This window comes from Anser cygnoides, chromosome 30, assembly GCF_040182565.1.
Source record: "Anser cygnoides isolate HZ-2024a breed goose chromosome 30, Taihu_goose_T2T_genome, whole genome shotgun sequence".
Lineage (NCBI taxonomy): Eukaryota > Metazoa > Chordata > Aves > Anseriformes > Anatidae > Anser > Anser cygnoides.
Window position 1 is genome coordinate 2,609,683 of NC_089902.1, and position 24,802 is coordinate 2,634,484.

Genomic DNA, 24,802 nt, shown 5'->3' on the forward strand with positions numbered 1-24,802 from the left:
TTTCTCAGCACTGTCATGGTTGCCTACCTGAAGCCCCCCTCCATCTCCTCTCCATGTCTGGACCTGGTGCCTCAGCTGGTGCCTCCAGCAGTGAACCCCCTCATCTACAGCATGAGGAACCAGGAACTGAGAAATGCAGTAAGGAAATTACTTTCATAGATACTTCTGAAGCATCAGTAATATCCTCACCATCCTAACAGTACTGAGAGAATTTCTCACAAAATGTTTCCTGAAATTGTATAGCCTTATTTTTTAAAATATGTGATAATAATATTTTAATTTAAGGAAATTTCTTCTTATCCTTCTAGCTGTTAATTTTTATTTTTACCCAGTCATCTACTCTACTTTAAGAACCAAACTGCCTGTGTAGATAAAACAATAAAGAAGCCATGAGATATTCAAAGCTCTCAGATCCTATCTCATTCTCTCAACGGAGAAGGGTCTCAGGGCCAAAAGCCCTGCTGTCACATTTAGGAACAGCCCTGGTGGCCCTTGAGGCTGCCCATCACTGCTCAGTGGGGCAATCTGGAGCTTCATGGAGAGGAACCTGGAGCTGCTCTGTGCGTGGGCCAGACCTCTTGTGCTGGCCTGGGGAGCGGGGCTGGCCCTGCGGGGCACAGGCACTCTGTGCTGGGGATGTCCCAGGCAGGAGAGCAGGGCTCCTGCAGCTTCATGGCCCTCCATCTCCTGAGCCGTGGCTGGCCCCAGCGCGGGGGCTGCTGGGGAGGCCCAGAGCCGCCTTTGTGCCAGCAGCTGCGGTGCCTTGCGAGGGGCTGGGGCTGTGCTGGCCGTGCCCAGAGCCCTGCAGCAGCCTGCGGTGGGCACTGGCCTGGGGCCAGCCCAGCCTAGGCTGTTGGGCTGGGGAGAGGTCCGGGAGGTGGGGAGAGGTGGGCAGGGGCTGGGCTGGGCTGGGCAGTGCCCGGCAGAGGGCAGCAGCAGCGTCAGGGAGCGGTGGCAGCATGCAGGGGAGGGCTCCCAGCAGGGCTTGGTGCTGCAGAGCCAGGGCTGGGGAAGGGAGCCCCGAGCTGCAGGGGCAGGGGACACGAGGCCGCTCGGGGCCCTTGCTGGCCTGGGAAGAACAGGAAGGGGGCCCAGGGTATTCGTCCCCTCACCGCAGCCTGCCAGGACCCACACGGCGCTCACGGAGCATCCAGGGCCAGGCTCTGCCCCGTGGTGCACAGGGAGAGGGCAAAGCCTCCCTGGAAAAGAGTCTGAAACTGAAAAAGGTCCCTCCGCTGCCCCGTGGTGTGACAGGGCCAGGGTGGGATAGCTTACCTTTTTTTTATGTAGTTCTTGTGTAATTTGCATTGGTGATGGCACAAAAAGACAGCTCCTTCACCAGTGATGTACATCCTTCCTCATGTTAGGACACAACTCCATGTCCTTCACTCTGCTTAATCTCACGGATGAACTGGATTAGGTCTCCTTGATTACTGTGAGGCACAGTGCAGGGCTTTTTGCCTTCTGACACTCCAGCACAGGATGTGTGACTTTCCCTTACTCTGCGCATTGACCTGATGGGTCATTTCACATTTTTCACTTTCAAAACCTCAGTTGGACGGGGACCATTTCCAAAGTGAGACAAGCTGATGGGTTCTGGCTCAGCCATTTGAAGCGTGCTATACTTGAGTTTTTCAGCATGAGTTTGCTAGAGATGACCCAGGAAGGTAAATGGGTGTTCAAGTGTCTCGTAGGAATAAGAGATATCATGGGTTAAGTAGGAATAAGAATATCATGGGTATCCTACAGGCATTTCAAATCTAGAGCAGTCCCAGGAACCCACTGAAGAAGGGGTTTGTCTTTGAAGGGGTTTCCTGTGCTGGTCTGGGCTGCAGTTTCAAGGAGAAAGACCACTGCTGGCAGTGGAGGTGCCCTGGGAACTCCACCTGGCTCCACCTGATTTTCCCAAAGGGCTCCGGTCTCCTGCAGGTCTTTTCTGACATCTGCCAGTCCAGGGAAGTGCCTCAAACAGAATGGGGCATCAGGAGGTTTTCCCTGGTTGCTTATGGTCAGACAGCAAAGTTCTGTCCGAATATCCAGTTATTTCTTTATTACTCAATTAATAAAGCAACTACTCATCAGCCCAAATGATTCAAACCCTTCCATTAAATGTCTCACGTGAATAATTTGTATCATGAAGAAATTTTCAAGATGTGTATTTAGCACAGGAGAAGAAATACTGGTGTTCACCTGTACTTGCATTGTCATCACTTTCTCTATCATGGTGTGTTCCCTCATCTTCCAGGAAGAAAACCCATCTTGATTCCCTGCTGAATGTCCGCTTTCCAGCTGCCTGTCTGGACCCATGCACTTCCCATGGTTCTCCTGCTTTGCCCTCCCCTTACTCTTCGATCATTCAGACCGCTCTCACCAATCCAGTTGCTGCTTTGAGTTGACCTCTCTCTATCCCTCTTGGTGCCTGTTTTTTCTTTCTGGGGTAGACATTAAGCAAAGATTTAGTGGGAGAGATTTGGTGTTCTGCTTTTTGTGTCAGGTCTGTGGTTAAGGTATGGACAAGCTCTGTGGTTTAGGGTTTTTAAGGTCTGCCAAGAAGTCTAGGGTTAAATAGAGCATTTTAATGTTAGTGTTAAGGGAAGGCATTAGGGTTAGCAAGAGAGAAAATGGATTCCTTTCTGAGTGTTGTAGTAGCATTTAGGTTGACCAAATTATTGGTTCAAGTAAGGTAAGGGCCATACGTGACTGTTTTAAGTCAGTGTTACGCCAGCATCAACATTACATGACCCCTCTTACCTCTACGAAATCATTAATTTCTGCTGGCCAAGGTCTTCTTCCCACCCCAAAATCTCACATCTCTGTTGTCCAGGCTGCTCCTGACCTCCCCATATCTTACTGGGATTAGCTTTCTGATGACATTCTTGATCCCAGAGTATCTGTCTCACCTCTGTTGGCTACTCTAGTCCTGAGAAGGAAGTGGCATTGTAGTCAGGAGGGAAAAGGACACAAAGGTCTCTAGGATCATCCTGCACAATGTGCCCATCAGCTCTGCACCTCCACAAAATTACGCTTCCTACCTACAAGTTTTGTTTCCAGAATGGCTTCTATGGTCCAGGGTTCCTTTCCCCAGGCCCTCACGCATGCTTCAGTTTTGGATGTGCAGGGATGGGATAAGGAAAGCCAAGGCACAGATGGAACTGAACTTGGCAAGGGATGCAAAGAATAACAGGAAGAGATTCTACAGATACATTGCTCAGAAAAGAAAGGCCAAGGAGAGTGTACCCCCTCTGATGGGTGAGAAGGGTGAACTGGTAATGACAGACATGGAGAAGGCTGAGGGACTCAGCAATGTCTTCTCCTCAGTCTTCAGTGCCAGTCAGGCTTCCCAAGTCTTTCATTTCCCTGAACCCAGAGATGGAGGCTGGGGGTCAAAGTCCCACCTGCTGTAAGTGAAGAGCAGGTTCGAGATCACCTGATGAAACTAAACAAGTACAAGTCTATGGGGCCTGATGACTTGCATCCCAGGGTACTGAGGGAACTGGCTGATGTAGTTGCCAAGCCTCTCTCCATCCTATTTGAAGAGTCCTGGCAGTCGGGTGAAGTCCCTGGTGACTGGAAAAAGGGAAACATCACTCCCATTTGTAAAAAGGGTAGAAAGGAGGACCCAGGGAACTACAGAATGGTGAACCTCACCTCTGTGCCTGGCAAGACCATGGAAAAGATCCTCCTGGAATCAGTGTCAGGCACATGGAAGACAAAGAGGTGATCCGAGACAGCCAGCATGGCCTCACCAAAGGGTAGGTTGTGCCAGACCGATCTGGTGGCTTTCTACAATGGAGTGACCACATCAGACGACAAGCGAAGACCGACCGATGTCATGTACTTGGACTTCTATAAGACCTTTGACACGGTCCCACATGACATCCTGGTCTCCAGTTTGGAGAGATACACAGATGGGTTCACCACTGAGTGGATAAGGAGTTGGCTTGAAGATCATACCCAGAGAGCGATGGTGAGCGATGTGCATGGTCAGTGAGGAAAATATTTCAATACATGCTTCTTCATAATCAAGAATGACTTCATTATTGTCATTATTACCATATCATTTTGTCATTAAACTTATTATCAAAATGTAATATTAGAAATAATCCTAACAGGACTAGCTTTTTTTTTTGTGAAACTGACCTAATAATTTCTTTAAGTATATTTTTATTAATATTTTAACAACATTTTATATTGATAGAAATAATGTTATTCTTATCCTCCTGCACACCAAGTTTTAAAACTATTTTTAACCAGTCATAGAATCATGGAATCATCGAATGGCCTAGGCTGGAAAGGACCTCAAAGATCATCTAGTTCCAACCCCCCTACCAAAGGCAGTGACACCTCCCCGTAGATCATGGTTGCTCAGGACTTCATCTAACTTGCTCTTGAAGACCTGCAGGGATGGAGCATCCAATACCTCTGTGGAAAACCTGTTCCAGTGCCTCATTATCCTCTGAGTGAAAAATTTCTTATAACTTCTAATAGGAATCTCCCCTTTTAATTTAAAACCATTCCCCCTTGTCCTATCATTATCTACCTGAGTAAAGAGTCCTTCTCCATCCCTTTTATAAGACCCTTTAAGTATTGGAAGTCTGCAACGACATCACCCCGGAGCCTTCTCTTTTGCAGGCTGAACAGCCCCAGCTCTCTCAGCCTTTCTTCATAGGAGAGGGGCTCCAGCCCCTTGATCATCTTTGTGGCCTTCCTCTGGACCCCCTCTAACAGCCCACACCCTTTCTGTGCCAAGGTCCCCAGGCCTGGATGCAGGACTCCAAGTGGGGCCTCACAAGGGCAGAGCAGAGGGGGACAATCACCTGCCTCCACCTGCTGCCCACTCCTCTCTTGATGCAGCCTAGGATGCACTTGGCCTTCTGGGCTGCCAGTGCTCACTGCTGGCTCATGTTGAGCTTTTCATCCAGCAGAACCCGCAAGTCCTTCTCTGCAGGGCTGCTCTCAATGAGTTCTTCTCCCAGCCTATCCCCATGTCTGGGATTTCCCCGGACCAGGTGCAGCACCTTGCACTTGGACTTGTTGACCCTCCTTAGGTTCACATGGACCCAAATTTCAAGTTTGTCCAGGACCCTTTGGATGGCATCCCTTCCTCTGTTACATCCACTACACCCCTCAGCTTGGTGTCATCTGCACACTTGCCGAGGGTGCACTCTACCCCTCTGTCCCTGTCATTGATAAAGATATTAAACAGTAGCGGTCTCAGGATAGACCCCTGAGGGACACTACTCATCACCAGCCTCCACTTGGACATAGAGCCATTGAACGTCGCTCCTGGGTGTGACCTTCAAGCCAACTCCTTATCCACTCAATAGTCCAGCCATCAAATGCGTATTCCTCCAGTTTGGAGACCAGGATGTCATGTGGGACCGTGTCAAAGATCTTACAGAAGTCCAAGTAGATGACATCAGTCGGTCTTCCCTTGTCATCTGATGTGGTCACTCCATTGTAGAAAGCCACCAGATTGGTCCGGCACGACTTACCCTTTGCTGAAGCCATGCTGGCTGTCTCAGATCACCTCTCTGCCTTGCATGTGACTTGACATTGATTCCAGGAGGATCTTTTGCATGGTCTTGCCAGGCACAGAGGTGAGACTCACCAAGTTCCTTGGATCCTCCTTTGTACCCTTTTTAGAAATGGGAGTGATGTTTCCCTTTTTCCAGTCACCAGGGACTTCACCCGACTGCCAGGACTCTTCAAATAGGATGGAGAGAGGCTTGGCAACTACATCAGCCAGTTCCCTAAGGACCCTGGGGTGCAAGTCATCAGGCCCCATAGACTTGTACTTGTTGAGTTTAATCAGGTGTTCCCAAACCTGCTCTTCACTTACAGCAGGTGGGACTTTGACCCCCAGCCTCCATCTGTGAGTTCAGGGAAGTGAAAGATTTGGAAAGCCTGACTGGCACTGAAGACTGAGGAGAAGACGTTGCTGAGTCCCTCAGCCTTCTCCATGTCTGTCATTACCAGTTCACCCTTCTCATCCATCAGAGGGGGTACACTCTCCTTGGCCTTTCTTTTCTGAGCAATGTATCTACAAAATCTCTTCCTGTTATTCTTTGCATCCTTTGGCAAGCTCAGTTCCATCCATGCCTTGGATTTCCTTATCCCATCCCTGCACATCCAAAACAAAACCATGCGGGAGGGCCTGGAAAAAGGAACCCTGGACCAGAGAAGCCATTTGGGAAACAAAACTTATAGGTAGGAAGTGCAGTTTTGTGGAGGTGCAGAGCTGATGGGCACATTGTACAGGATGCTCCTAAAGACCTTGTGCCCTTTTCCCTCCTGATTACAATGCCACTTCTGTCTCAACTAGAGTAGCCAGCAGAGGTGAGACAGATACTCTGGGATCAAGAATGTCATCAGAAAGCTGATCCCAATAAGATATGGGGAGGTCAGGATCAGCCTGGACAAGAGAGATGTGAGATTTTGGGGTGAGAAGAAGAGCTTGGCCAGCAGAAATTAATGACTTTGTACAGCTAAGAGGGTTCATGTAATGTTGATGCTGCAGTAACACTGACTTAAAACAGTCACATATGACCCTTACCTTACTTGAACCAGGAATTTTAATCCGTGAACCAAAATGCTACTACAACACTCTGAAAGGAATCCATTTTCTCTCTTGTTCACCCTGATCCCGTCCCTTAACACTAGCATTAAAACGCTCTATTTAACCGTAGACTTTTTGGTAGACCTAAAAAACCCTAAACCATAGATCTTGTCCATACCTTAACCACAGACCTGACACCACAAGCAGAACACCGAACACTCCCACTAAAACTTTGCTTAATCTCTAACCCAGAACGTGAAAAACAGGTACCGAGGGGGCTAGAGAGAGGTCAGCTCTGCCTCAGGATCTCCTGCCCCAGCAGGAGGAATGTGACTGTGGCAGTGACTGGGAGGTCACTTCTGTCTCTGCAGCTGATAGGGCAGCAGCAGGAACGTGTCACGCAAAGGGACTGTGAGGTCCCTTGTGTCTGGAGGTGGCAGGTCAGCCTTGGCTTCTCCCTGGGATCTGCACTTTGGGGCTGACATCTGCCAGTGGCCCTGCTAGGCCAGCAGAAGGCCCCTGCTTGGCATGCCGACTGTGGGATCCCCTCTGCCTCCATCCCCAGGAGGACCCAGACAGAAAGAAGGCCCGCACAGGGGTTGTCCTGTCCCTTCTGCTTGAGGCCAGGACTGGACAGCAGGAGGCACAAGGCTTGGCTGTGTCTAGCCAAGAAGCTGCAAGGCCAGCAGCAGGCCCAGGCATTGGAAGATGCTGGGGAGGTGACTTCTGTTTGCTTGGCTGACAGGCCGCAAGGAGCCTGATGGGTTGGGATGCCTGTTTCAGGAGTGGTTTCCACCCTGATGGAGCTTTCTTTGGTAGTAGGAAAGAGCAGGAGAGAAAAAAAGTGTCATTGAATTCACTTAGGAAGGTTGTCACTGGCCACAAGGAGGAAGAAATGTCCCTCAAAGAGAAGTGCTGTGGTGACAGAGGTCACCCAAAGATCACACTCTAGCTTTGTGTTTCAAGGAACAGCTGGTGAGGGTTGATGAGACATTGGTGAAATGATGGAAAGGCTGGGATGAGAGAAAGGTGGTGGACAGAGATGGATGTCTGCAGACTTCAAGGAAATAGGGCAAAGTGTGGGACAGCATAGGAAAGCCTGCAGAGGAGAAGGCAGAGGGTGCTGACAGGAATGGAAGGCCCAAGCTGCCCTGAAGTTTTTGTCCCTTTGCCTAGAGCTTCTGCGGAGACGAGATAGAGTCATTGCAATGGGGCCTCACTGCTTCCTTGATACCCTGTGCAGGGGTGGGGAGGTGTCCTAATGAAGTTCTTCTCGTGGCATCACACTGCCCACCACATCATACAGACCCCAAGAAGAGCCCTGAGCCAGACGGGGGGGTGCAGGATCTCCCCTCCAAGGTGCTGGGGTCAGGTCTTGGCCCTTCTGGTTCACCAAAACCCCATAGACTTGTACGTGTTTAGTTTCATCAGGTGTTCCCAAACCTGCTCTTCACTTCCAGCAGGTGGGACTTTGACCCCCAGCCTCCATCTCTGGGTTCAGGGAAATGAAAGACTTGGGAAGCCTGATTGGCAGGGAAGACTGAGGAGAAGATGTTGCTGAGTCCCTCAGCCTTCTCCATGTCTGTCATTACCAGTTCACCCTTCTCACCCATCAGAGGGGGTACACTCTCCTTGGCCTTTCTTTTCTGAGCAATGTATCTGTAGAATCTCTTCCTGTTACTCTTTGCTTCACTTGATCAGCTCAGTTCCATCTGTGCCTTGGCTTTCACAGAATCACAGAATCGTCTAGGTTGGAAAACACCTCGAAGATCACCCAGTCCAACCTCTGACCTAACACTAACAAGTCCTCCACTAAACCATATCACTGAGCTCAACATCTAAACGTCTCTTAAAGACCTCCGGGGGTCGTGACTCAACCACTTCCCTGGACAGCCCTTCCCAATGCCTAACAACCCTTTCTATAAAGAAGTTCCTCCTAATATCCAACCTAAACCTCCCCTGGCGCAACTTTAGCCCATTCCCCTCATCCTGTCACCAGGCACATGGGAGAAAGACCAACCCCTACCTCGCTACAGCCTCCTTTAAGGTACCTGTAGAGAGTGATAAGGTCGCCCCTGAGCCTCCTCTTTTCCAGGCTGAACAATCCCAGCTCCCTCAGCCGCTCCTCGTAAGACTTGTTCTCCAGACCCCTCACCAGCTTCGTTGCCCTTCTCTGGACTCTCTCAAGCACCTCCATGTCCTTCTTGTAGCGAGGGGTCCAAAACTGAAGACAGTACTTGAGGTGCGGCCTCACCAGAGCCGAGTACAGGGGGACAATCACCTCCCTAGACCTGCTGGCCACGCTGTTTCTTATACAAGCCAGGATGCTCTTGGCCTTCTTGGCCACCTGAGCACACCACTGGCTTGTATCTAGCTGACTATCAACCAGTACTCCCAGGTCCTTCTCTGCCAGGCAGCTTTCCAGCCACTCATCTCCCAGCCTGTAGCACCTGTAGCCTGACCCCCGAGGGACACCACTCATCACCAGCCTCCACTTGGATATAGAGCCATTGACCATCATTCTCTGGGTGTGACCTTCAAGCCAACTCCTTATCCACTCAATGGTCCACCCAGCAAATGCGTATCCCATCAATTTCGAGACCAGGATGTCATGGGTGACTGTGACAACACAATTCCAAGTAGATGACATCGGTCGGTCTTCGCTTGTCATCTGATGTGGTCACTCCATTGTAGAAAGCCACCAGATTGGTCAGGCACCACTTACCCTTTGGTGAAGCCATGCTGGCTCTCTCAGATCACCTCTTTGTCTTGCAAGTGCCTTGACATTGATTCCAGGAGGATCTTTTCCATGATCTTGCCAGGCACAGAGGTGAGGTTCACCATTCTGTAGTTCCCTAGGTCCTCCTTTTTGGGTGACCCTTTCGGTGACAAACTGGAGCTGATTGATACGGCGGTGCACTAAGGCGTAGAGTGGTAACCTAGGCTAGAATAAGAGAAAGTGGGAACCAATAAGAAGGAGTTGTTAGGTTCAAACGGGCCTATAGAGGGCTACGCGTGATCAAAAGGAATGCACCAATCAGAAGTCTGTAACTATGTTTGGCAGCCACGTGCAGCACATGTAGGGGCTCAGAAAAGCTATATAAGATCTGGCATTGGGACAATAAAGGGTCTCCATTTCTCGACTATCTTGGAGTCCGTGTTGTCATTCCCTTCAAATGGTGACCCCGACGTGAAGGGGTAGAGCAATGCTGCACGAGCATCCGGAGGGAACCCAGCCAAACGAATCAAGCTCGCAGCTGGACTGCAGCTTCAACCCCGGGACATCGCCTGAAGGACAGGTGAGCGGCTGGGCATTCACAATGGGAGTCAATCTCTCATGAGAAGAAGGAACAATAGTAACATTATTAACACAATTATTAACCAAAAGGGGTGTAAAATATGACCCATTTAAGATAAAGCTACTATTAAAGTTTTTGCAAAAACAAGGGGTCCCCTCGATGGCCTCAGCTATATTCGATGTAGAGACTTGGGAACAAGTGGGGGAGAAAGTGTGGGAGGCAGCATCAAGCGGGGATGTGACCGCAGCTGAGGTTATGACCACGTGGCGCCTGGTAATGGAGACTTTAAGAGCGTGGCAGGCGGAAAAGAAGGTACAGAGCGCCACCGCCCGGGCGATCCTGATAGCAGCTCCGGGATCGGAGTCTGATGAGCCACCAGAGCAGGACAATTTAATAGACGTGGGGGACGATCAAGAAGAGGGTCGCAAATCAGCACTGCTTAGCCCTACTCCGCGAGCCCCCTCAGCTCCCACATTGCTCCACCTTAATAATGCCTCCGTGGGAATTCGAGTTTTTGATCCACGGGAGCGATGGGAGCAGGTATGCCAGAAAGCTTTAAAGGACGGGGACCCAATAGGAATGGCTTTCCCGGTAGAAGTGCGTGCCAACGGTCCAAATGAGTATCACGCTTTTCAATGGGATTTAATTAAAGAATTACGAAAGATGGTGACTACTTACGGGTTGCACGCACTGTTTGCACAGTCATTGTTAGAGGACGTCATGACTGGTCAATTGTTAGTGCCCTATGACTTTCGCCAGATTGCTGCAATGATTTTAACCCCAACACAAAAGTTGCTATGGGAACAAAAGTGGAAAGAAGGCTGCGAAACGGCCGCCTTACAAAATCTGGAGAGACAGCCTGGCGACCCTCGTATGGGAGCCGGGATCCCACAACTAATGGGAACTGAGCCATTGCTGGACCCGAGATTGCAGGCTAGGCTCAATGATGCCATCTTGCGACAGTCTGCATCTCTAGCTCTCCAGGCCATGTTGAAATTACCGGAAGTAGGAAAAGTTGAACCCTCATTTACGAGTATTAAACAGCAAGTAAGCGAACCGTACATGCAATTTATCGATAGATTGCGGGACGCTGTCGATAAACAGGTCGACAATCACGAGGCAAGAGAGGCATTGATATTAAAATTGGCTGTAGAAAACGCAAACACGGACTGTGAAAAGATACTCCAAGCGTTACCAGTTAATACTACGTTAGTACAGATGATAGAGGCGTGTAACTGAGTTGGATCGGTGGAGCACCACACTGCCGCCTTAGCTGGAGCCTTTGCGGGAGCGCTTCAAATCGTGGGTAAACATTGTTTCTGCTGCCAAGCTACAGGACACCTTGCTGTCAAATGCCCCCAGCGGGGCATGGGGGAAGGCCGCAGTAACCCTGCTCCCCCCTCTGCTTGTCCCCGATGTGGAAAAGGGTGGCACTGGGCTAGCCAGTGTCACTCGAGATATAACACAGAAGGTCGGTCCCTGCAATCGCGACAGGGAAACGGGAGGCGGAGTGCAGGGCGGGGCCGTGCGACGACACAAGTGCCTCAGTCCTCGACGGTGGGCAGGCTGCCCTCATGGGATCTGCCTCAAGTAATGATTACAGCCGGATCACAACAACAGCAGAGCACTGCTCTAGTGGCCTCGCCAAATATATCACCGTGGATTCCCTCACTGCCAAAACCCAAGGAAGCGCCGGTTTGGATGTCTCCACAGTAGAGGACTGCACCCTTTGGGACACTCGGGTGCGCAAAATAATGCTGAACATTAAGGGACCAATAGGTAAAAGATATAGCGCGCTCCTGTTGGGGCACTCAAGCACCACCTTGACGGGACTTTTTGTACTGCCTGGAGTTATTGATGCTGATTATGAAGGGGTCATACAAGCCATGGCACGGACTCCCTCGCCACTGGTGCTTGTGCCAAAGGATACCAGAATTGCCCAGTTAATATTATTTAAAGCAATGGTTCCCCAAGCAGAACAGTGCGAGAGACGTGACAGGGGTTTTGGGTCAACAGGATCCCCGTCAGTCTTCTGGGCCTCGACCATTGCCACCAAAAGACCTATATTGACCCTGACACTACATCACCCGACTGCTGACCCCCCGAATGCCCTAGTCACAGTGTTAATGGATACAGGGGCAGATGTAACAGTAATAGCCCTAAAGGACTGGCCCAGTTGATGGCTGTTGGATTCAACTGCAAAAGGCCTCATGGGGGTGGGTGGTGTTTCCAATACTTGTCAAAGTAAATATATGCTTACCATTAAAACTCACAAAGGTTTGGCATACCACGTTCGGCCATATGCTGCCCCAATACCTGTCAGCCTCCTGGGGAGAGATGTGATGGGGCAGGGCAATTTCATCCTGAGCTCTCCGGAAAATTTTCGATAGTGGCCATTGACAAGCGACCACTCATGAAACTCACCTGGAAAACTGAGAAGCCAGTGTGGGTGGATCAATGGCCGCTTCCAGTGGAAAAGGTCGCTGTGCTCCAAGAACTTATTAAAGAGCAATTGAAATTAGGACATACCACCCCCACAACTAGTCCTTGGAACTCACCAATATTTGTGATCAAAAAGAAAAATGGGAAATGGTGACTGCTCCATGACCTGTGTCAGATAAACAATGTCATGGAAGACATGGGAGCTCTCCAGCCCAGATTGCCTTCCCCTACTATGCTCCCTCGAAGTTGGAATATACTAATTATTGACTTGAAGGATTGTTTTTTTACTATACCACTTCACTCTGAAGATGCTCCCTGATTTGCCTTTTCAGTCCCAAAAATCAACAGGGGTGAACCCATAGACAGATATCACTGGACTGTACTATCCCAAGGGATGAAAAATTCCCCAACTATATGCCAGACATACGTTGCAGAAGCTTTGCGCCCTGTGCGAAGGCAATTCCCTCACGTGTACATTTATCACTATATGGATGGTATATTGCTCTCCAGCCCATCCAAGAGCTTAGCGCAAGAAGTGCTGCCTGTTCTACAGCAGGAGTTGCAAAAAAGAGGGTTACAAATTGGGCCAGAAAAAATCCAGACGGAAGCACCTTGGAAATATTTAGGCTGGAAGATATTACAACAGAGTATTCAACCCCAAAATGTAGCCATCACAATGGAAATATGCATGCTGAATGATGTCCGGAAGCTTATAGGAAATATAAATTGGATACGAACGCTCCGCGGCATTGATAATCAAACCTTAGCACCATTGTTTGAAATTTTGAAGGGGGACACGGACATTAATGCACCCCGAAACATGACTAATGGGGCCAGAATAGCTTTAAGCAACGTTGAGGAAAAAATTTCAGCCCAATGCCAACGATGCGCGGAAAACTTACCCATTCAGCTCTACATATGCAACCAGAATCCGCAACCTTTAGCTATCATTGCGCAATGGGATCCCGCCGCAGAAAATCCACTATTGTTACTGGAATGGGTATTCTTACCTCATCAACCTACTAAGACATTCGCGACTCGCATTGAAATGTTTGCAGCCTTAATTAAGAAGGGCAGAGAACGTATCGTAGAGATAGCTGGAGAGGAACCAAAAAGCATTGCTATCCTGATAGTTAAGGACTGCCTCAACTGGTGCCCCCAGAATAGCATTGAGCTGCAAGCAGCCCTTTCGGGCTTTGATGGTCAATTAGATATACACCTCCCTTCTCAAAAAATGTTCACCTTTTATAATAATGTGCAACTCAAGGTTAAACCCCTATATAGATGGCACCCTGTCCAAGGACAAACTGTATTCACTGATGGGTCGGGGCGAACAGGAAAAGCAGTAGTTACATGGGAACAAGGGGGCCAGTGGAATCACATAATGGAAAACATTCAAGGCTCCCCACAAATAGTAGAATTGCATGCAATAATATTGGCATTTAAACAGTGGCATCAGGTCCCAGTGAATATTGTGTCAGATTCACAATATGCGGTGGGAGTGGTACAACGAATTGAACGGCACATTGATCAGGCACATTCAGAATGAAGCACTATTTGCAAAATTCAAGGAATTGCTATTCCTTGTTGAGCAACGTACCCATCCATACTGCATAATTCATATTAGGAGTCATACCACCTTACCAGGTTTCCTTACAGAGGGGAATGCCCGAGCCGACCACCTAGCTAATGTAACATTGCAAGTCCCGGTACCAAATACACTATCTCAGGCTCGTTTGTCACACCAATTCTTTCACCAGGCAGCGAAAGTATTGTCCAGACAATTTGCCATCCCTATAGTAGAGGCAAAACTCATAGTCCAAACCTGCCCAGATTGTCAACAGCAGACAGGCCCACTGACTACCGTCAATCCTAGAGGCCTCTCCTCCCTCCAGATTTGGCAAACCGACGTTACTCACATTCCCAAATTCGGAAGGTTAAAATATGTTCACGTATCCATAGACACCTTTTCACACGCAGTCTGGGCCACGGCGATGGCAGGCAAGACTAGCCGCCATGTCCAAGCACATTTTCGTGCAGCCTTTGCCACCCTTGGCATCCCAAAAGAAATAAAAACAGATAATGGCATTGCATATGTCAGCCACTCTACAACGGCATTTTTTCACACTTGGGGTATCACGCACAAGACAGGCATCCCACACTCACCCACAGGACAAGCCATAGTAGAACGAGTACACCGCACAATAAAGGACCTGCTAACAAAACAAAAACAGGGGGAGACCCAAGAGACACCACAGAATAGGTTAGCTAAAGTAATCTATGTTATGAATCAGTTAACACTACCTTTTCAACACGAAGATGTACCACCCTTTATTAAGCATTTTAAAAGAATGGAATCAGGACTAACATCAGTTAAAACAGGGAAAGCGATGGTTATGATGCGAAACTTGGATACCGGGGGGTGGGAAGGACCATACCAGCTAATAATTTGGGGGCGAGGGTACGCTTGTGTCTCCACAGGACAAGGACCACGATGGCTGCCAGCCCGTGGCGTGCGGCCTTGGTTGGGACCACTGGCCTCCTCCACCTCTGCAGTTTCGGCGCCGCATGGGTCTCAATCCAGCCCAGATGATATTTCAACAGCTTAAAAAACTGAATGAGTTGTCTGATAAGCTAACAACAAGCTCACTGGGATTGGAGCCTTGGCTAAAGGGATTAGGAATAACCGGGTGGCTAACGGAGTTGGTAAAAGATAATGATTATTTTGTTTATCGCGTTTGTTGCAATTATAATAGTTATACCAAGCCTGTTGCAATGTTTGCAAAAAATGATTAAATGTTCGTTGCACATGATTTGGCTTCTAGAAACAAAAAAAGGGGGAATTATGGGTGACCATTTCGGTGACAAACTGGAGCTGATTGATACGGCGGTGCACTAAGGCATAGAGTGGTAACCAGGCTAGAATAAGAGAAAGTGGGAACCAATAAGAAGGAGTTGATAGGTTCAAACGGGCCTATAGAGGGCTATGCGTGATCAAAAGGAATACACCAATCAGAAGTCTGTAACTACGTTTGCCAGCCACGTGCAGCGCATGTAGGGGCTCAGAAAAACTATATAAGATCTGGCATTGGGACAATAAAGGGTCTCCATTTCTCGACTATCTTGGAGTCCGTGTCGTCATTCCCTTCACTCCTTTCTACCCTTAATCAAAAGGGGAGTGATGTTTCCCTTTTCCCAGTCACCAGGGACTTAACCCAACTGCCAGGACTCTTCAAATAGGATGGAGAGAGGCTTGGCAACTACATCAGCCAGTTCCCTCAGGACCTGGGGTGCATGTCATCAGGCCCCATAGACTTGTACTTGTTTAGTTTCATCAGGTGGTCTCGAACCAGCTCTTCACTTCCAGCAGGTGGGACTTTGGCCCCCCAGCCTCCATCTCTGGGTTCAGGGAAATGAAAGGCTTGGGAAGCCTGACTGGCAGGGAAGACTGAGGAGAAGACGTTGCTGAGTCCCTCAGCCTTCTGCATGTCTGTCATTATCAGTTCACCCTTCTCATCCATCAGAGGGGGAACACCTTGGCCTTTCTTTTCTGAGCCATGTATCTATAGAACCTCTTCCTTTTATTTTTTGCATCCCCTCCCAAGCTCAGTTCCATGCGTGCCTTGGCTTTCCTTATCCCATCCCTGCACATCCAAAACAAAACCATGTGGGAAGGCCTGAAAAAAGGAACCCTGCACCACAGAAGCCATTCTGGAAACAAAACTTGTAGGTAGGAAGCGCAGTTTTGTGGAGGTGCAAAGCTGATGGCCACATTTTGGACGATGCTACTAAAGACCTTTGTGTACTTTTCCCTCCTGACAACAACACCACTTCCTCCTCAAGAATGGAGTAGCCAACAGAGGTGAGACAGATACCCTGTGATCATGAATGTCATCAGAAAGCTGATCCCAATAAGATATGGGGAGGTCAGGATCAGCCTGGACAAGAGAGATGTGAGATTTTGGGGTGGGAAGAAGAGCTTGGCCAGCAGAAACTTATGATTTCGTAGAGCTAAGAGGGTTCATGTAATGTTGATGCTGCGGTAACACTGACTTAACACAGTGATGTATGGCCCTTACCTTACTTGAACCAGGAATTTTAATCCCTAAACCTAAATGTTACTCCAACACTCTGACAGGAATCCATTTTCTTGCTTGCTAACCCTAATGTCTTCCCTTAACACTAAAATTAAAATGGTCTATTTAACCCTAGACTTCCTGGGAGACCTAAAAAATCCTAAACCATAGATCTTGTCCATACCTTAACCACAGACCTGACACCACAAGCAGAACACCAAACACTCCCACTGAAACTTTGATTAATCTCTAACCCAGAACATGAAAAACAGGTACCGAGGGGGCTAGAGAAAGTGGTGAGCTCTACCTCAGGATCTCCTGCCCCAGCAGGAGGAATGGGACTGGGGCAGTGACTGGGAGGTCACTTCTGTCTCTGCAGGCGATAGGGCAGCAGCAGGAACGTGTCACGCAAAGGGACTGTGAGGTGCCTTGTGTCTGGAGGTGGCAGGTCAGCCTTGGCTTCTCCCTGGGATGTGCACTTTGGGGCTGCCATCTGCCAGTGGCCCTGCTAGGCCAGCAGAAGGCCCCTGCTTGGCATGCTGCCTGTGGGATCCCCTCTGCCTCCATCCCCAGGAGGACCCAGACAGAAAGAAGGCCCGCACAGGGGTTGTCCTGTCCCTTCTGCTTGAGTCCAGGACTGGACAGCTGGAGGCACAAGGCTTGAATGTGTCTAGCCAAGAAGCCGCAAGGCCAGCAGCAGGCCCAGGCATTGGAAGATGCTGGTGAGGTGACTTCTGTGTGCTTGGCTGACAGGCCGCAAGGAGCCTGATGTGTTGGGATGCCTGCTTCAGGAGTGGTTTCACCCTGATGGACCTTTCTTTGGTAGTACAGAAGAGCAGGAGAGAAAAAAACTGCCACAACTGCTCCTTGGAAGGTTGGAACTGGCCATGAGGAAGAAGAAATGTCCAGGGGAAGAACTGGTCTTGCTGCTAGAGCCTGAGAAAAAGAAGGCATTATATGCCTCAGCCTTTACCTCATCTCTTGTCACCAGTTTACCCGCACATCCAGTAAAGGATGATGATTCTCCTTAATCCTCCTTTATTTAAAGTATTTATTTGAACAGTTTTTTATTTTTTTATTTTTTTTTTAATTTTTTTTTGTCTTTGACAGCAATAGACGGATAGAGCTCACGCATGAGAGCCACGCATGAGAAGGATGCACAGAAGAGGTGGAACCTGGCAGCCTTCCATCCCCTGCTCTTCTGTGACTCGGTGCTGCAGTTCCAATCAGCTGGTTACTCCTGTATTATCCAATCTTCCCTGCATCTCCTGATGCCGCTGTCTTGTCAGAGATAGCACAATCACATGAAGGTTGAACTCTCTGTCTTCAGACATGAACAGCTGACATAATGAAGCATCTGTCCGGGAGAACCTTGAGAAACTGCAGGATTGTGCATGAAGGAACGTCAAGACCTTTACAAGAAGAAGAGCCCAGTCCTACACCAGAAGAAGAGGAACCCCACACATCAGGGCAGACTGGGACCCTGCTGAGTGAGCACTGCCCAGGAGGAGGAGGGCCTGGGCACCACGAGGGATGCCATACGAGCAGTGGTGCTGCTCCCCAGGAACCAGGCCAGCTTCCTACAGAGCTGCCTTACGAGGAGCGTGGCCACCAAGAAAATCTGAGTTATCAGACTCAGCTCAGATCCGCTGAGACACCACACAGGTAAGGGTCTAAAGCCAGCAGGGAAAGATGTGCAGGTGTGGGAGTCCCTAGGACAGTGTGGTGTGGAAAAGATCAAGGGCTGTGACAAGGGCAAAAGTCCCAACGGGACCCAGGGCTTTGTGTCCATGGCTCTGGCTGTTGTCTCTGCCACTGAGACCTAGGAGGAGACAGCTTCTTGGTAAAGCACCAGGGCCTCATTGCCTCCTCGCCCCCACCCATGAACCAGGCAGGGCTCGTACCATTCTCCTGCACTTGGCCATGCACATCCCTATCTCCTCCTGCCCCACAAAGAGCCCTGAGCAAGGTGTGAAAGGAAAGGATCTCCCTTCCCAGGGGCTGGGGGTCAAGGCCTGGTCCTTTTCATTCGTGAAACACATCCAGTTTGGAAAAGTGATATCAGGGTCACCTTAACATTGCCTTTGTCTCCTTGTCCTCACTGCCTCCAATGCTCTGCTCTAACGAACTCCAAGGGAGGCTGTGTCAGTGCTGGCCCTCAGGGGGACACTGCAGGGAACTTGTCTCTGACTTGGACTTGTTGAGAGATGTCTTCCATTGTCTCTCAGTGCCTGAGGTTCGTGGGCTCCTCAGCAGAGCACCCAGAGGAGTGATTCCAATGCCTTGGGCTGGACGTCTGGTGTTGAGCTGGGCTGGGCTCGTGGGACAGAGAGAGCTCGTGACAAGGGGGCCCTGGTGCAGAGAGACAGCTGTGCCCAGGAGCAGCTCCTGTGCACAGCGCAGCAGGGCTGGGGGCTCTGACCGCAGGTGGCACGGGGACAGGAGAGAAGGAGAGAGGGCTTGGAGGCAGTTGGCAGTGGGAGGATGCTGAGAGCTGCCTGCAGGAGAAATCTGCACAGCCCTTGACAAGGTACATCTCTGGCTGCAGGGCCATGCAGCTGCACGTCCTGGAAGGGTCTCCTGCTGGGTCTTATTTCTGGGAGGGCAGTGGGCAGTGCAGTAGGCTTTGAGAGTCCTGCTGGATGGCACTGCGAGGTGAGGAAGTCTGGCAGAAGCCCCTCGGAGTGCCCTAAGCCAGGTGCCCCTGGTCAGCCCAGAACACCCTGCCCTGCCTGGCCCGGCCGGGCTCTCTGCCAGCTGCTCCGGAGCTCCTGCAGCCATGGAAAGAAGAGAAGCTCCCAAACTCCATCTGGCTTGCTGTGGCCCTTCTTCCTCAGCAGAATTCTCCTTTTTCTTCTCAGGGAAACACCTGAATGGGATGATAGTGTAACTCAGAGAGGGGTGACACAAGGCAACTGAGAACAGGACTGGTGGAGAGAGGGGCTCTTCTCGGTCTTCACTAATGAACACTCCCATAAAATATCAGCAGGAGTGTACAGGAAATGTGAGGGCATTCAACCATCCAATACCTATCCTAAGCATTACAGGGCCGACTGGGATAAAATAAAGCAAACAAAATCCCTACAGCTCAGCTCTGCGTTCAGATGACTTGTTTGCAACAACCGACAAGTCGAATGGAGTTGAGTTTCCCCCATGTTCCTGCTTCCCTCCTGCTGCACAGCAGGAAGGACTCCTCTGGAGCCCACAGGAGCCCCTGCTCCCAGTGCCACTCTCAGCCAGCACCAGCCGCAGCTCAAGCAAGAGAGCTGCACAAAGGTTCTCCTGCAAAGAGAGAGGCTTGGGCTGGAGGTGCTCTAAGACTGCAACAGGTTTTCCTCAGAGAAGTCTGATCTAACTTTTTTCTGCTTTATCCTCTTCAACAGACCACTGCGTCCAGAGTCAGGAAATGGCCAACAGCAGCTCTGTGAGCGGGTTCCTCCTGCTGGCATTCGCAGACATGCGGGAGCTGCAGCTCCTGCACTTCGGGCTCTTCCTGGGCATCTACCTGGCTGCCCTCCTGGGCAACGGCCTCATCCTCACCGCCGTAGCCTGCGACCACCGCCTCCACACCCCCATGTACTTCTTCCTCCTCAACCTCGCCCTCCTCGACCTGGGCTGCATCTCCACCACTCTCCCCAAAGCCATGGCCAATGCCCTCTGGGACACCAGGGCCATCTCCTATCAGGGATGTGCTGCACAGGTCTTTTTCTTTCTCTTCTTCATATCAGCAGAATATTCCATTCTCACTGTCATGGCCTATGACCGCTACGTTGCCATCTGCAAGCCCCTGCACTACGGGAGCCTCGTGGGCAGCAGAGCTTGTGCCCAGATGGCAGCAGCTGCCTGGGGCAGTGGCTTTCTCAATGCTGTCCTGCACACGGCCACTACATTTTCTCTGCCCCTCTGCCAAGGTAACGAGCTTGATCAGTTCTTCTGTGAGCTTCCTCAAATCCTCAAGCTCTCCTGCTCAGTGTCATTCCTCAGGGAGGTTGGGCTTATTGTAGTTAGTGTCTGTTTAGCATTTGGTTGCTTTGTTTTCATTGTGCTGTCCTATGTGCAGATTTTCAGGGCCGTGCTGAAGATCCCCTCTGAGCAGGGCCGGCACAAAGCCTTTTCCACGTGCCTCCCTCACCTGGCCGTGGTCTCCCTGTTTATCAGTAGTGGCATGTTTGCCTACCTGAAGCCCCCCTCCTTCTCCTCCCCATCCCTGGACCTGGTTGTGGCAGTTCTGTACTCGGTGGTTCCTGCTGCCATGAATCCCCTCATCTACAGCATGAGAAACAAGGAGCTCAAGGACGCATTGAGGAAACACTTTGATACATTTATTCATCATTAAGAATCGGGGCAAAGTCCTAACAGGACAGTATTTTTTTTACTTTTTTCTTAATGTGTTGGAACACTCTTACTTCACTTTTATACTATTTTCTGAACCTTGTGATTTTCATTCAGTAATGATCTACTTACTATCCTATGTGTTTATCATTGTATTTTAGTTTTGAACCAAGTATCTCATGTACTTATGGAAGTGGGCTTCCCGTTTAGATAAAGACAAAAAAGAGTTGAGCAGAAATTCATTGGTCCCAGCTTCCATCCCTTCCCATCTTTTCTGGAGCTGGGGGAGCAGTCCCAGCACGCAGGAGGGGCTCAGGGCCCAGAGCCCAGCTGCCACAGGGAGGAGCAGCCCCGCTGGCCCTCGCGGCTGCCCCTCACTGCCCGCTGGGCTCTGCCTCTCTGCTGCCTTCGGGTCGGGGCTGCTGCTTCCCTGGAGCCATGGCCATGGGCAGCAGCAGGACGTGGCCTTTCCACTGCTGCTCTCTTCTGGCTTCCACATTGTGCTTCTTGTATTTGGATAAGCCCTGAGATCTCATGTATGTTGGTGACAGTCCTGTTATCCCTACAGTGGCATCTCTTCAATGTCTCTGCACGCCTCTTGCAAAGCTGGTTTCAGGAATACACCCAAGGAGCTGCTTCCTGAACAGACCTCTTGTTTTTCTGGGCCTCACAATGGATCAGAACCCCAGAGTGATCAGTGAAGGACCAAGGGCTGGACTGGGAGCTTCTTTCTTGCTTGCCTATGGACCAGCAAACAATAACTGGCCCCTGAATTATCTGCTTGGGACTGTCCCAGTGGTGCTGGGTCTGATGGCAAATGGCATCCTGGAGAGGAATCTGGAGGTGCTCTGTGCGTGGGCCAGGCCTCTTGTGCTGGCCTGGGGAGCGGGGCTGGCCCTGCGGGGCACAGGCACTCTGTGCTGGGGATGTCCCAGGCAGGAGAGCAGGGCTCCTGCAGCTTCACTGCCCTCCATCTCCTGAGACGTGGCTGGCCCCAGCGCGGGGGCTGCTGGGGAGGCCCAGAGCCGCCTTTGTGCCAGCAGCTGCGGTGCCTTGCGAGGGGCTGGGGCTGTGCTGGCCGTGCCCAAAGCCCTGCAGCAGGCTGCGGTGGGCACTGGCCTGGGGCCAGCCCAGCCTGGGCTGCTGGGCTGGGAGAGGTCCGGGAGGTGGGGAGAGGTGGGCAGGGGCTGGGCTGGGCTGGGCAGTGCCCGGCAGAGGGCACCAGCAGCGTCAGGGAGCGGTGGCAGCATGCAGGGGAGGGCTCCCAGCAGGGCTTGGTGCTGCAGAGCCAGGGCTGGGGAAGGGAGCCCAGAGCTGCAGGGGCAGGGGACACGAGGCCGCTCGGGGCCCTTGCTGGCCTGGGCAGAGCAGGAAGGGGGCCCAGGGCATTCGTCCCCTCACCGCAGCCTGCCACGACCTGCACGGCGCTCACGCAGCGTCCAGGGCCAGGCTCTGCCCCATGGTGCACAGGGAGAGGGCAAAGCCTCTCTGAAAAAGAGGCTGAAAGTGAAAAAGGTCCCTCCGCTGCCCCGTGGTGTGACAGGGCCAGGGTGGGACAGGTTACCTTTATTTGATACAGTTCTTGTATAATTTGCATTGGTGATGGCACAAAAAGACAGCTCCTTCACCAGTGATGTACATCCTTCTTCATGTTAGGGCACAACTCAACGTCCTTCACTCTGCTTTATCTCACAGTTGAACTGGATTAGGTCTCCTTGATTACTCTGAGGCACAATGCAATGCTTTTTGCCTTCTGACACTCCAGCACAATATGTGTGACTTTCCCTTACTCGGCGCATCGACCTGTTGGGTCATTTCACATTTTTCACTTTCATATCCCTAGTTGGAAGGGGATGATTCCCCAAAGTGGGGCAAGCTGATGGGTTCTGCCTCAGCCCTTTGAAGTGTCCTGCTCTTCAGTCTTGCAGCCTGACTTTTCCACACATGACCCAGGACGGTAAATGGATGTTTAGGTTTCTACTAGGAAGGAGGAAGAGTGTCTTGGGGTCCCAATGGCCATTTCAAATTTAGGTCTATCCCAAGAAACTGCTGAAGAAGGAATTTGCCTTGAAGGGGTTTCCTGTGCTGGGCTGGGCTGTAGTTTCAAGGAGAAAGAGCACTGCTGGCAGTGGAGGTGCCCGGGAAACATCATCTGTCTCCACCTTATCCACCAACGGGCTCTGGTCTTCTGCAGGTCCTTTCAGGCCGCTTCCGTTCCAGGGAATTACTCTAAATGCACCAGAGCCTCTGGAGGCTTAATGATTTCATTAAAAGCATAACCAGGAAATGGGATTTCAAGGAAATATTTCAAATGTGAGTAAACTACTCTGAAGACCTTGGAACTGCTTGTTTATGGTCAGACAGCAAAGCTCTGCCTCAGTACCCAGTATTTTCTTCAGTACTTAAGTCATAAAGCAACTACTCATTACCTCAAATGATTCAATCCCTTCCGTAAAATGTCACACAGTGTAGTTTCTCTCATGAAGAAATAGGCATTTTCAGGATGTATTTTCATCACAGAAAAAGAAATACTGGTGTTCACCTATACTTGCATTGTCATCGCTTTGTCTATCATGGTGTGCTCCCTCATCTTCCAGGTACATCCACCTGTCTTGATTAAACAGTCCATGTTGAATGTCCCCTTTCCAGCTGCCTGTCTGGACCTATGCACTTCCCATGGTTCTCCTGGCTTGCCCTCCCCTTCCTCCTGGATCACTCAGACCACCCTCACCAACCCAGGTGCTGCTTTGAGCTTCAGGGAGTTGAAGCTTGCCCATCTATCTGCAGTCTGTCTAATTGTGTCCTTAGAAAGCTCATCATCATTTATCATTGAATTAATATCATATGGATTAATTCTAATCCTAACACATATGATTTCCGGTCTATCAGTATAAAAGACTTCTGGTACAGTTACCCTTTTGGGAACATAAACCTCACAGGAGGCACACAGGATGAGGAGCTTGCTTTGCTTTTGGAAGATTGCTGCATGTTTTCCTGTTGTTTGGTTTGAAATAAGGAGAAACCCTTCTGTGCCTGTGTGCATCCAGGTCTCTAAGGCAAGCAGGAGGGAGCTGGTGCAAAGGAGCTGTAACATCCAGCTGCAGACTTCTCGGCCGAAGTCTGGTGGAAGGAGAAGTGATGCAAGCGCCAAAGAGAGAGATGTCAGGACTGGGGTGGTGAGGAGCAAGGTTCTCCATGCAGTGTCAGACTCCAAGAGTCTGCTTTTCCTCCCTATGCAGGTCTCCAAAGCAGACACCCTGAATCAGTATCAGTTAGAGAATAATGCTCCAAATTGAAATTCAACTAAACACATCCTTTAAGATGAGAAAAGATTTTTTTCAGGTGCTTCTTGAAATCTTCCTCCTTAACTACACCATGAAAGCTCTCTAATTAGCTCTACAAGTCTTGAAGACATGAAGAAAATTCTGGGAGAGATATGTCTGCTTAGGACGTTCTGCATTTTAATGAGTTCCGTGGTGTATTTTGGTGCTCAGTCCATGAAGCTCAGGTGCTGAGAGGAGAATGATGTAACCGCTTGAGAAGGTAAAGTCAGGAGGAAAAGTTGAAGTGACTTGGAGTATTAATGGGCCCCACTGAGGGCTGTTACTAACAAAGCCTCCCCAGGGGCTTGTTAGGGCACATAACTGGAGGCCATGATTGCAGACAGGCAAAGCGCTGTGCTGAGAAAAGTCTTGGTTGGTTTTGGTGAAGCAGAAGGGCCAAGGCCTGACCCCAGCCCCTGGGAGGGGAGATCCTGCACCCCCCCATCTGGCTCAGGGCTCTTCTTGGGGTCTGTGTGATGTGGTGGGCAGTGTGATGCCACGGGAAGAACTTCATTAGGACACCTCCCCACCCCTGCACAGGGTATCAAGGAAGCAGTGAGGCCCCATTGCAATGACTCTATCTCGTCTCCTCAGAAGCTCTAGCCAAAGGGACAAAAACGTCAGGGCTGTTGGGGCCTTCCCTTCTTGCCAGCACCCTCTGCCTCCTCTGCAGGCTTTCCTATGCTGTTCCACACTTTGCCCTATTTCCTTGAAGTCTGCAGACACCCATCTCTGTCCGCCACCTTGCTCACATCCCAGCATTTCCATCAT

At 50.3% G+C, this 24,802-nt stretch overlaps 1 protein-coding gene across 1 annotated transcript; it reads left to right on the forward strand.

The window, feature by feature from the left end:
- Positions 1–19,779: 19,779 nt before the first annotated feature.
- LOC136787757 (olfactory receptor 14J1-like) lies at positions 19,780–23,114 on the forward strand. Its single transcript, XM_066985074.1, has 2 exons — positions 19,780–20,684; positions 23,087–23,114. Exons 1-2 carry the CDS (start codon positions 19,783–19,785, stop codon positions 23,112–23,114), a joined length of 930 nt encoding a protein of 309 aa, XP_066841175.1. The 5' UTR covers positions 19,780–19,782.
- Positions 23,115–24,802: the final 1,688 nt, after the last annotated feature.